Source organism: Psammomys obesus, unplaced genomic scaffold (genome assembly GCF_907164565.1).
Source record: "Psammomys obesus unplaced genomic scaffold, mPsaObe1.curated_primary_1811, whole genome shotgun sequence".
NCBI classification, from domain to species: Eukaryota; Metazoa; Chordata; class Mammalia; order Rodentia; family Muridae; genus Psammomys; species Psammomys obesus.
This window is the reverse complement of record NW_026592948.1, coordinates 1-12,232: the sequence shown is the minus strand read 5'-3', so window position 1 is coordinate 12,232 and position 12,232 is coordinate 1. Positions and strand designations below refer to the sequence as shown.

The window sequence follows — 12,232 nt, the reverse complement described above, 5'->3', positions numbered from 1 at the left end:
GAAGGAAGGAAGGAAGGAAGGAAGGAAGGAAGGAAGGAAGGAAGGAACTAGATAACCATTTTACACCTTAAACTTTTTGTAGTGCTATGTCGGGTACAGTGGCACACACCTGTAATCCCAGCACTTGGGGAGGCAAAGGCAGATGGATCTCTGTGAGTTCAAGGCCAGCCTGATCTACAGAGTGAGTTCCATAACAGCCAGGGCTACACAAAGAAACCCTGTCTTGAAAAACCCAAACTAAAAAAAAAAAAAAGAGAGAGAGAGAGTAAGAGAGAGACTGGAGAGATGGCTCAGTGGTTAAGAGCACCAACTGTTCTTCCAGAGGACCCAGGTTCAATCCCCAGTACCCATTTGGCAGCTCACAACTGTTCCAGGGGATCCAACACCCTCACACAGACATACATGCAGTCAAATACCAATGTACATAAAATAAAAATAAATTATATTTTAAAAAACAAAAAAATTTTGTAGTGTTTTGAGATTTTTTTTTTTTTAATGTGTATATGTGCGCCAAGAGACAGCTATTCTCTGCCATGTAGATGCTGGAAATCAAACCTGGTCCTCTGGAAGAACAGTCAGCACTCTTAACCTTAGAGCTATCTTTTCAGCTTCACTTTCTTTATTAATTAATTAATTTAGAGACAGGTCTCACTGTGTAACCCTGGTTGTCCTTCAATTCACAGAGATCCACCTGTCTCTGCCACTTGAGTGCTGTGATTAAAGGTGTGTGCCACAACACCCTGTGTTTTACCTGAAGTTACATTTATATGTCCATCTTTAGATCATAATCCAATTCCTTTTGTGTATGAGTCTGACTGAGCCAGAAGTGAAGGGACCAAGTAAACAAAACTGTCCAGGAGCTGATAATCCACAGGCTTTATATTTAGCATTCTCACAGATTCCGCAGATGCTCAAAGCTTCAGTATTAAAAGTTACATAGAACTATTGTCATTAGAGTGGCTGAGACAAAAGGACTCCTTGAATCCTACCGTTAAAACACAGGCTGGACCATACAACAAGAGCCTGTCTCCAAAAGGGAAAGAGAAGGAAGAAAAGGGACAAGGTAGAGATGAGGAAGGAAGAAAATGAGGATGAACAGAAGAAAAAGAGAAAGGGAGGGGCAGGGAGCAACAGAAAAAAGAATTATTAAAGTATTCTAAGAGACACACCCTCCGCTTGGACTCAAAAGCAAACACAGCAGCCTGATGCTGTCACCTGGGGAACTCTCCCCCATGAGAGAGCAGCCCCTTTGAAGAGAGAGGCTTTTTAACACCATGCAGAGGCTGAAACCCATCACTAGGGAGCACTGCCCGGGCACAGCAGGTGGTCTGCTTCTCTGACAACTGTGCAGCATCTTCCTTCCCCTCTCTTGGCCCTCTCCAGAAGAAAGGGTTATGAGAGAATGGCTCTGGGCTGTGAGATGTTGAGCTACCACTCCTCTGTGCCTTAGCCTTGATCAGAAAGGAGCTTTATGGAAAGCTGGGAATGAAGGGGTGTGCTGGACAGGCTCTTAATCTTTTGGGGGGAGCTTTCTTTCTTTTCTTATTCCTATTTCATCAATTTTGTAACAGTTAATGATATACTCTTTTATAATATTACAGTAAGTAATACTATTATAATAACTGATGGCCAATTACCAATTACCATGACAAGCCAGCTTGGAAGCAAAGCTCACTCCTGGCAAGCTGTGCTGCCCAGGGAAAAAGCAGTGCACAGTGTTGAGCAGAAATGATAAGCTTTAGTGCTGGTCTAAATGGTTACTGCACCAATGCAGAGGCCCAAGTCACCTGAAAAGTCTGGCAGATCAGTCACTTAAGAGAGTTTCTCCCATTTTTGCTGAGGTCATGTAATAAGCTGTCATATAACCCTACAAAACTGTGTAAAAATACTCCAACACTGCCTACGTTGTGTAAGAGACTCAACAGTTCAAGCTTCTTTGAACCTTCTTTTGTTTTTAGGACAGGGAAGGACCATAACTGAGCACAGTAAATAATGAGAAGAAATGGCATCATGAGGCATGTCTGGCCCTCTTGGAAATGTCTACTGTGGTTTTTGCACTTCTCAAACACCTAAGTGAAGTAGCCCGTGCCACCCTGCTAGGGTTACAGGACGACCTGGGCCTGGAATCATAAAGCCTGCCCATCTGCTCATCTCCCTGAGTATTAGCCGTTAGACTTGCAAACAATGCAAGACTTGCAAATAAAGCAAACAATGAGCACTCTGTGCAGGGATCTTCAGCTCTTAATTAAAAGGAACCCAGGCTCCAGCTAACACATTTGCCACAGTGATCTAAACCACTCCTCTTACATCCTAGTGTTAACCCAGGGCATTAAGTCCTTGTGTTACCTTTGTTTTCAGAACTGGAGCCAGGGTTGCTGTCTGGTGCAGGCAGCATATCTTCATACCCCCAAGATACAATGTGTTTGCCCCCGAGCAAACAGGATGGGGATCCAGGTCCCCCTTCCAAAAGCAGCAGCCTGCAAAGGTGTAAAGGAGAATTGTAGAGACCTAAGAATGTCTACTCCAGCAAACCAGAGGTCCACTTACCAGCTCAATGAGCAAACTCAAATGATTTAAAGAACTACACATCTGACTGATGTTCACAGTGTATTTTAATGAAAAGTTACAAGGCAGAGTTTACAAGACTCTAGGCCAGGCAGATGGTTCAGTGGACAAAAATGTTGGCTATGTAAGCCTGTTGGCTGGAATTCAACCCCTGGGACCTGTGTAACCACCATATGGCGGTGTACACTTCTAATCCCAAGAAGCCAAAAGCCTACTTGGTCTACTGTTAGGTTCTGTTTCTTTTGAGGTTTAGGCACATGATACTTGCCAATTAGTTTTGGCTAAGAGAAGAAGGCATCAAGCAGAACCAGCTCATCAACCTAGGTGGTCATTAGTGTGGGCAGGTGCTGGTGATTTATACCTGTCCACTCCACATTGAGATGGGAGTGGACAGTTGCCCAGAAGTCACAAGCCAGGTAGCCTGAAGCATGTGGTGCAGAAGCAAGAGAGACCCTGACTCACCAAGGTAGAAGGTAAGAACTGATCCCTGCAAGTGACCCTCTTCCACATGTATACCAGGCACCATGGTGTGTGTATACCCATACTCAGGCATATAAATAAGTAAGTACTTAAAAACTTTTAAATTTATCTTTGTATAAAAAATATACTTACTCTATTTTACTTATTTAATTGTTTTGGCTTTAAGTTTAGTAATTATTGCTTCATGTAGCCCAGGCTAGCCTTAAATTCCCTGATCCTTCTGCCTCTATCTCCCAGGTGCAGGAATGAACATGACCACCACACTTGGTTTTACATTCCCAGCCTAAATGTATATTTTACATGTGTAAGAGGGAGAAAAAAAGCAAAGAGAGGCAAAGAGGGTCATGTGTTAAGTAAGAAGTACACATACCCAAAGAATATAAGTGGGTCTTCCTGCATAATGAGTGATTTCAATTTCCTTATACCTGAACATACTGTCATTTCATATTACAATAAGAATTTATTACAGATTAGGACATTTTATAAAAATTGAAAAAATTTTAAAAACTCTAGAAATAGAAACACTTTCACTTCCTTCAGCAGTTAGCTAGGATTCTAGATTCATTCAAAACTATAAGCTATTAATTAGGAAGATTTAGTAATCTGTTTGTCCCTAAGAATCTCCTATGCATTTCTTGTTTAGAAGGACAAGGATTGAAAGTGTCAACTTACCTATATAAAACATCAGCGACAGGCAGGGAGCCCAGCTCAGTCTGTCTCTGCAGCAGGTGAACAGTGTGAACAAAGGTCTTCAATGATCCCCTAAAAATAAAAAGAAGGTACGGAAAACCTACCCACACCGAAAATCAAAATCAGCCAGTGCTGATTTAACTAACCACAGGGCAAAGCTCCAAGACACGTCGATCTGCTTTCATAGGTCACAAAATGTACAAAATTCAGCTTTCTTACCCACAACTATTGGCTCTGGTAGAATGTGAGTAGGGGACCAACACGATTCCAACTATGGAAATGTTCTCCCATTTAGAAAGACAAAAATTCCCACTGACACAAAACCAAAAGTTACAGCGCTCAAGCACCAAGCACCTGGAAGTATCATGTATTGAGTCTCCATCACCACACCCCCTGATTCCAGGGAATGAAGAGTCTCAAGTCTAACAGTGTTCATCCACTTCACAGGGCATCTCGCTTGTAGGACTCACTATGCACTGAGTTTCCTCATGGTTCCCAAAGCTAGAGGGGAGTCTAGGAGTCCATCAGGACTAAAAGGGTGCTTTCAAGATGCGCAAGACCTACCTGGCAGCACTCCAGGTATAAATCACCAGCACCTGCCCACACTAATGACCACCTAGGTTGATGAGCTGGTTCTGCTTGATGCCTTCTTCTCTTAGCCAAAACTAATTGGCAGGTATCATGTGCCTAAACCTCAAAAGAAACAGAACCTAACAGTAGACCAAGTAGGCCTTTGGCTTCTCGTTAATTTGCTCCTTTCGCTCTCTTGGTTTAAAGAACAGGACAAGGCAGGGAGGCAGTGCAGGATAAAGGCACCGCCGTAGCCTGGACATGCTGGCACTAATACCAGGCACTCTATTCACAACTGCACAGCTGTCCTGTCACCTAAGTCCTGTGGCTTTTCCTTCTTTCATCTGTTCAACAGATAGCTCTCTGGGAGAGCACCAAGTCACACAGAAGGACAAAAGCACCAACATTTGGAGAATGTAGAGCCACTAATGTACAGACTTCAGCTTGCAAAGTTTAGTCACATTTTAAGAAGAATATGTAAAGCCCTTCCATGGCTTACAACCCCTATATGATCTAGACTAGACCAACCTCACCTCCTGCCCCTTCTGGTCTTTCATTACAGTCCAATGACCCTGTTCCTTTGCCTCTTGCTGTAACTCTCTGCTGCTGGCTCTTTCTCATCACCCAGTCTTCAGTTCAAATCCCAGGTAGCCAGCCATTCCTGGTCCCCTCCACTTAGCCATTGTCTACCAAAGCATCCTGCTTTTGTCCTGGAAAGACGGATCAGCAGTTAAGAGCACTCATTGTTCTTGCAAAGGACCAGGGTTCAGCACCCACATGATGGCTTACAACTACTTGGTAACTTCAGTCCCAGGGAATACAGTGCTTCTGGTCCCTGCAGATGCCAGGCACACATGTGGTACACAGGCATCAAGCAGGCAAAACACCCATACATAGAAAATAAATCTAAAAACATTTTTTTAAAAACACCATTCTTGCCCTTTTTTTTATCTCTGCTGGTATCACTCTGAAATTATCTGTTCCATGTATGTAGCTGCCCTCCTTGCTCTCATATAAATTCTGAAATTTTAGGGACTCTTTGCCTGCTCACCAGTTTCTTGACCACAGAGAAAAATGCTGGCATATAATCAGTAAGCATGATGGTTTTGCAGACTGAATCATCTCTGGGCCATTCAACTGCCAGCTCTGTAAAATTAGAGACCTGAATCTCTACATCCTAAAAGTTAGCAAAGCTCCTTCATGCCAGAGAGATGTTTGACAAACATAACTTGTAAGCCAGGTGTGGTGGCTAATGCCTGGAAACACAGCTGAGAAGAGAGATCACGATCTCCCTGATAGCCTTGGCTTACATAGGGAGACCCTATATCAAAAAGCTGAACACAAAACATAAAGATAGACTAGTACAGTGACAACAGCTCTCCCCCCCCCCCCACAAATGCAGGAGAAACTGGAAACTTCCACGTTGCTGGCTAGCTCTCATGGTGCTGGAAGGTATCAGATGGTCTGCTGAGGGGAAAAGCCATTAACAGTCTCATTCAGCTCTTTAGACTGAGCACCACACTACTGACCTGCCAGAAAAGATGATCCTCTCTGGTGCAATAATGGCATGACTGCTGGAGAAGAGGAGTAAACAACCACTCAACAGAAGGGAAATCATGCTTGATACAGCAAACCTGATCAAAACTCTGTGGGTGGGAAGATGATAGGTTCTGGTTGGAAAGTTACTAAGCTTGTTTTGTCATGGACAAAGTGCAGCCAAATTGTCTTCTAAATATTTATGTTTATGTTCATAGCCTAATGCTGCTGTCAACTTCAGTTGGAAAAGCATCATTTTGCAGTAGGTATCAGTTAAACACGCAAAACTGGGTACAGTACTGAGAATAAGTGACTGTTGGATGCTCAGATGTCCTAAATGGGACATCTACATTATTTTTACAAGGATCAGGGAACAAACATCCTGGTAGAGAGGCACAAAGAACTGGGAAGGAATGGAGTGCTGTAGGATGATGTCCTCTGGGTGACATGAATGTGCAGTCATAAAGTCATAGCAGCTGTTGACTACCTGTATGAGACTTACACAAGACTGAGCCATCCACACTGTCATGGAGTGGAGAGGGTCTTAGGAGGCTTCCCCTTTTCTGAGGATCTATAGGCAGTTAATGGTTGTTGTGGAAGGGAAAAACATTTTCTTCAGTGATTTAGCCATTGGTAAGGTGCCCATGTTCCTATATATAAGCCCTTACCCATGCTCCTATAAGCAAACCTAACTAAAGAAAAGGAGGGAGGAAGAAGAAGAGGAGGAGAGGAATATTCATTTCACATGTGCCAAACAGAATTTGGAAATCTCAAAAACACAGCAATTTTAACAAGTATCTGTGGTTGGAATGAATTCTGGTTCATGATTAAAAAGTGAGTTTAATGATCCAATGTTTAATAATGAAATGCTCAAAACTAAAAGATTGATTATTTCCAACATCCTGCCTAAAGATAGTACTCTTTAAGTGGAAATTTTCTCAAAATGGCACTTTTACATTGACAATAAATCTATTCAAGACTCAAATTACTTTTTGCATGTGCAGAAAAATCAATCAATCTAATCTGAAGCCTTTACAGGGAATCTTATTTCTGTATCAGCCAATGTCTCCAGAGTGAAGCTCATGCCTGCAGTCTTCAAGAACTGAGACCAACCTGCAACAGTTTGCTCCAGGCTAAGAAGCTGACTGGAAAATGATGCTACCCTGCCTTTAAAATAACTGGAGAGCCGTTATTGTGGTTCATGCCTTTAATCCCAGCACTCAGGGAGGCAGAGGCAGGTGAATCTCTGAGTTTGAGACCAGCCTGGTCTTCAGACTGAGTTCTAGGACAACCCAAGGCTACACAAAGAAACCCTATCTCAAAAACCCAAAATAATAAATCAATGAATGAATGAATGAATGAATGAAGAGAGAGGCAGATAGAGACAGACAGAGAAAGAAGGTAACTGAAGGTAAATGTTGAGTCCAGAAAGAGAAATCAAATTCTTTTCCAAAAAGAGTTTCTTGGAAACATATAACTGGGTTAAAAGAGGAGGATAATCTCACCCTGCTGTTCTCCCTCTCCTACCCCTCCAAAAAATCCTAAGTAGGTGACACTAAATAGGCAGGCCATGGCTGTAACTGGTTTTACTAAGAGAGACAAGGGCAATGGGCATCCTCCTCACACATCCGACATCATTGGGCAAGTGAATTACAAGCTACAGAGGAGCCTGAGCACCAAAGACAGACCCTAAGGGCAGGGAGGGAGCAACTGCAAGCACACTTGCTAGTGACTGTGTCAGTCACATAGCACAGAGGACAGTGTGCTACTACATCTTTGCACACACGGAGACATCCTTCAGTTAAGCCAGGGCGCAGAGCCAGTGAGACGGCTCAGCAGGCGTGGGTGCTCACCACCACCCTGATGACCTGAATTCCATCCCCAGAGCCTTCACAGTGGGAAAAAGACAACTGAGCCCTGCAAGTTGTCCTCTGACCTCCACACTCACACTATGCCATATGTACGCACCCCACAAGCACAATAAATAAATGTAAAATATTAAAAGTATATAAAATCGGAGTCCAGAAATACTGTCTATGAGTCAGTCTTGTGACCAGGTAAGAACTCAATCCTGTAATTTGCTGAGAGATTCCTTTATTGACAGACATTAAAAGAAATTAACATCTCTACAACATTTTGCCTCTCCTCAAGGGAGAAAGGCAGACATAGCACCCTCTGCTGATGCAGACCATTAGCCACCTGGGAGCAATAAGCTACAGCTAAGGCTGCTACTCCTAGCTGTCATTAAGCAGAGCAGCACAGCAAAACCTGGACCCATCACATGTATGACCACTGTGAGATTCAACACCGAAACCAAAGCACATGCTAGGATACCCATGAAATACATTTGGTGCAAGTGCGGAACGTACAATGTTGCCAAGTTGTGTCATTTTCCTTACCTGGCACATGCCAAAGCCACCAGGGCAGCAGCAGCGTTCTCCTTCTGCTTATGTGGGATGTGTCTGCCTGTGTCTGAGGTCTCCTCTAGCCAAGAGCACAGCAAGGTTTCTATCCCATTGAGACAGTCGGCAGGCTCCTTGGTCAAACTCAGAGGCTGACAGTCACGCAGGCAGTTCAATAGCACCTCAGCAGTTATGTTACAGAGGGAAGGGTCTGTTTTACTCTGGGACTGAATAAGAGGGAAGACCAACAGGAGGCCCACTCGGGATGTGAAGGGCGCTTGCTCTGGTTGCTGCAGCAAGCCCTGACGCTTGAGCAGGGCCAAGGTCTCTTCATCACCCGAGCCTTCCCTTTCATGCTGCTCCTCCAGAGCCAGCTGGCGCTGGGCATTCCATAGTCCACGCAAGGCATTGAGGCGATATTCCAGCAGGCGGGCATAGGCATTGCTCTGATTCCCACAAACAGAGCGCAAACGTTCTGCTAATTCCGTTGGGTTCTTGGTCTCAAAAGTTAAAATCTAAAGAAAAATACAATAGAGAAATAGGTTATGTACTGCCTTCACCAAAGTCATTATGGATGCAACTATGCACAGTAGACTCTACAAAGTCCATAGTGCCAGGCATGGTGGCTCAAATCTTTAATTCTAACTCTCAGGAATTACATAAGATCTGCAGCCTGGCCTGCAGAATGACACCCTTCTCAAAAAGCAAAACAAGCGGCTAAGGAAAAAGCTCAGTGGATGAAGTACTTATGGACAGCCACCTTCCATGTAAATACTAGGCAGGGATGGCAGCCCACCTGTAATCCTAGAGCATTTGGGAAGCAAATACAGAGAAACCCCTGGAGCAAGCTGCTTAGCTACTGGCTCAATACTAAGTTCTGGGTTCAATCAGGAGAGACCCTGTCTCAATATATAAAGTTGAAAGCGATCAAAGACACTTGATGTTGACCTCTGCCCCACAACACACACAACATGAACATACATAAAGAAAGAAAAACAAATCAAAAACTAAGTCTAAAAAGTAAAAATAATCCACATCAAAAACTGTGTCCAGCTGGGAGTGGTGATACACACCTGTAATCCCAGCACTCAGGGAAGCAAAGGCAGGTGGACCTCTGTGAGTTTAAGGCCAGCCTGGTCTACAGTGTGAGTTCCAAAACACCCAGGGGTACACACAGAGAGAAACCTGTCTCAAATATGTATGTGTCATATTATATTGTATAAATATATAATGATATAAATAAATATATATACACATATATATTTCCTTTCCAACCAAACAGAAAACATGAATTGTAAAGTTAGTTCTTCACTGTTAAAAATCCCTTCGTGGCAGGCTTTTCTTTTGCTCTTTTAACATCCAGAATAGAGCACCAAGGATGACAGCTCACTAGCGAAGTACATGCTTAACATGCTTTAGCACAATCCTCAGCAGCAAATGTACATACACGTGCATATATGCATTCATGAATAAACAGGCACTAGATTTAATGAAGACTCCCCAGGAGAGTGAGCAGTGCAAGCCAATAATCCCAGCACTCAGAGAAGGTGAGTTCAAGGCTAGTCAAAAGGAAGGAAGAGAGGGAGGAAGGAAAAAAAGGTAAAGAAAACCTGGACAGGAATTTCTTTGCTTTTCTCCAAGCCCCTGCTTACTCAGGGCCTGGCAAGCTGCTTTAGCTTACTGCTGTAAATCTGCACCCTGATCTCCTTTGCTTCCTTGTCTTAAGAAGACTGGCTCTTTCTCAATTAAAAATCTAAGTCGCTAAAAATCTAGAGGATGCCTCCTGAGGACCATAGGTTTTGGCAAGAAAATACTGGTGAATCCTGGACACTTAAGAACTGGATGAGTCTTTACCATAACACAGGCAAGTAAAAGGCAGGCAGCAATAAGAACAGATTGTACCTCAAGACCCAACAAACAGTGTGAGCAGCTCACTATTATTAGTGAGTATTCCAGGCTTGAAAAATAAAGATTTAGTATGTTTTTTACTATCCATCCACTTTGTAACCAGAGTTAGAGATTTAATACTTACAACAAATGAAGATCATTTAACACATACTTAAATGTGTTAAGCTTAATATTCCTTCCTTCCTTTTTTTCTTTCAAGACAGAATTTCTCCGTGTAGTTCTGGCTGTCCTGGAGCTCTCTATAGACCAGGCTGTCCTCAAACTCACAGAGATCTGACTGCCTCTGCCACTAAGTGCTGGGATTACAGGCGTGCGCCACAACCACGCAGAATACTTATCTTTCAAGTCAGTGCTAACAATGTAACTGGAATACTTGTAATAGAATTTTAAATGATTTATTTTTATTTTAGTACATTGGTGTTCTGCCTGCTTGTATGTTTGTGTGAGGGTGTCAGGTTCCCTGGAACTAGAGTTACAGACAGTTGTAAGCTGCCATGTGGGTCCTTGGAAGAGCAGCCAGTGCTCTTAATCAGTGAGCCATCTCTCTAACCCCATAGAATTTTAGATAAAGATACAACATTGTATAGGTTTGCTATGTTTATTACTTATATTAAATATTTTCAGCTTTATGCTATTTAATAAATGTTATTATTTATGTCAAATATTACATACGTTTATAACTTAGAATTAACTATAGATTCTGTTATGCTTATCAGTGTATTTCAAAAACAATGTTGGAGATTTCTAATAGAAATAACTTGCTGGACTTAATGGTATCGAGTTGCTTTCTGATTCTTGAGATCAGAAAATGCCTGTACTGAATCTTTTACTAGTTGCTTCAGATACTCTAATTGGATGAGCAGCGTAGGGAAGTAGAGTGCACACGTGTGGACTGTGTCTCCGGGAGTCATACTGGATAAAAGAAATCACAAAATGCAAGTTATAATTAATCAAGTATCCCATGACATGACCTATGCACTTTAAGGGCAGATGTGCTTATTGACTTGGCAGTATCCAATGTTGCCATTAGACTCCTAGGCCCTCTCTACTGCAGCAACTGTCCACTCTTCGGATCCTCCAGTTTGAAAGTCATGACCCAAAGCCACTTCCTGCAGATGTCCTACCTTTGGGTTTTCGTAAATCAGCTTCAGGGACACTCTATTCTTGTACTTATGAATAGTGAATGACTTATCTCAGGTCCTTATAGAAAACCACTGCTCTCAGTAACTGCTCCTGATGAAATGCCATTGGAAAGCAATATTCTTCTCTTTAAAACAGGGGAAAGTTCTTTAAAGAAAAGAGAAGCTCCCTGTCACCCTTAACCATAACTGTCACCAAGTACTTTAGTGGTAAATACTGAAGTCACCCCAGTTAAGGAAGTGACTTCCAAAGTAACTCATGGCCTTAACACACTTTTATTATTTTATGTGTGTGGATTTTTAAACTAAAATAAGTCATTCTAGAACATCTAATAAAAGGGAGGAAAATATTCTTTGCAGGTCAAATCTGATTTTGGCCAATATTCAATAGTTAAAATATGAAAAATTCGCCTTTAATCCCAGCACTCAGGGAGGCAGAGATGGGTGGATCCCTGTGAGTTCAAGGACAGCCTTGTCTCACAAACAACAGTTCCAGGGCAGCCAGGGCTAGGTAGAGAAACTCTATCTCAAAAAAAAAAAAATAATAATAATAATAACAATAACAAATAAAGAAAAGCAAAAAAGAAAAAAGAGAAGAAAAATTGCATTTCTGGATATGGTAATTCATACATGTAACCCATCACTGGGGTACAGAAAGAAGGATTCAGAAATTCAAGGATCATTGGCAACATAGTAAGAGTGTGGCCAACCTTTCTCAAAAAAATAAAATAAACAAACTGGGCTGGAAAAATGGCTCAGTAGGAAAGTGCTCACTGCTTTCAGTCAAGACCGGGTTTGGTCTCCAGCATTCACATCAGATGACTCACACTTGCCTGTAACTCCAATTCCAGACAACTGGACTCTCTCCAGCTTCCATGGGCAACTGCATGCATCTACACACACACACACACACACACACACACACACACACACACACACACA

General features: G+C 42.5%; 1 protein-coding gene across 1 annotated transcript; it reads right to left on the bottom strand.

The window, feature by feature from the left end:
• Positions 1-2,346: 2,346 nt before the first annotated feature.
• Positions 2,347-8,758, bottom strand: LOC129683504 (E3 ubiquitin-protein ligase highwire-like; the record flags this gene model as incomplete). The annotated part of the gene is given in 3 exon segments (XM_055616219.1): positions 2,347-2,477; positions 3,718-3,807; positions 8,241-8,758. Coding segments are annotated over 3 exon segments (739 nt in total), but the record flags the coding sequence as incomplete, so codon positions are not given.
• Positions 8,759-12,232: the final 3,474 nt, after the last annotated feature.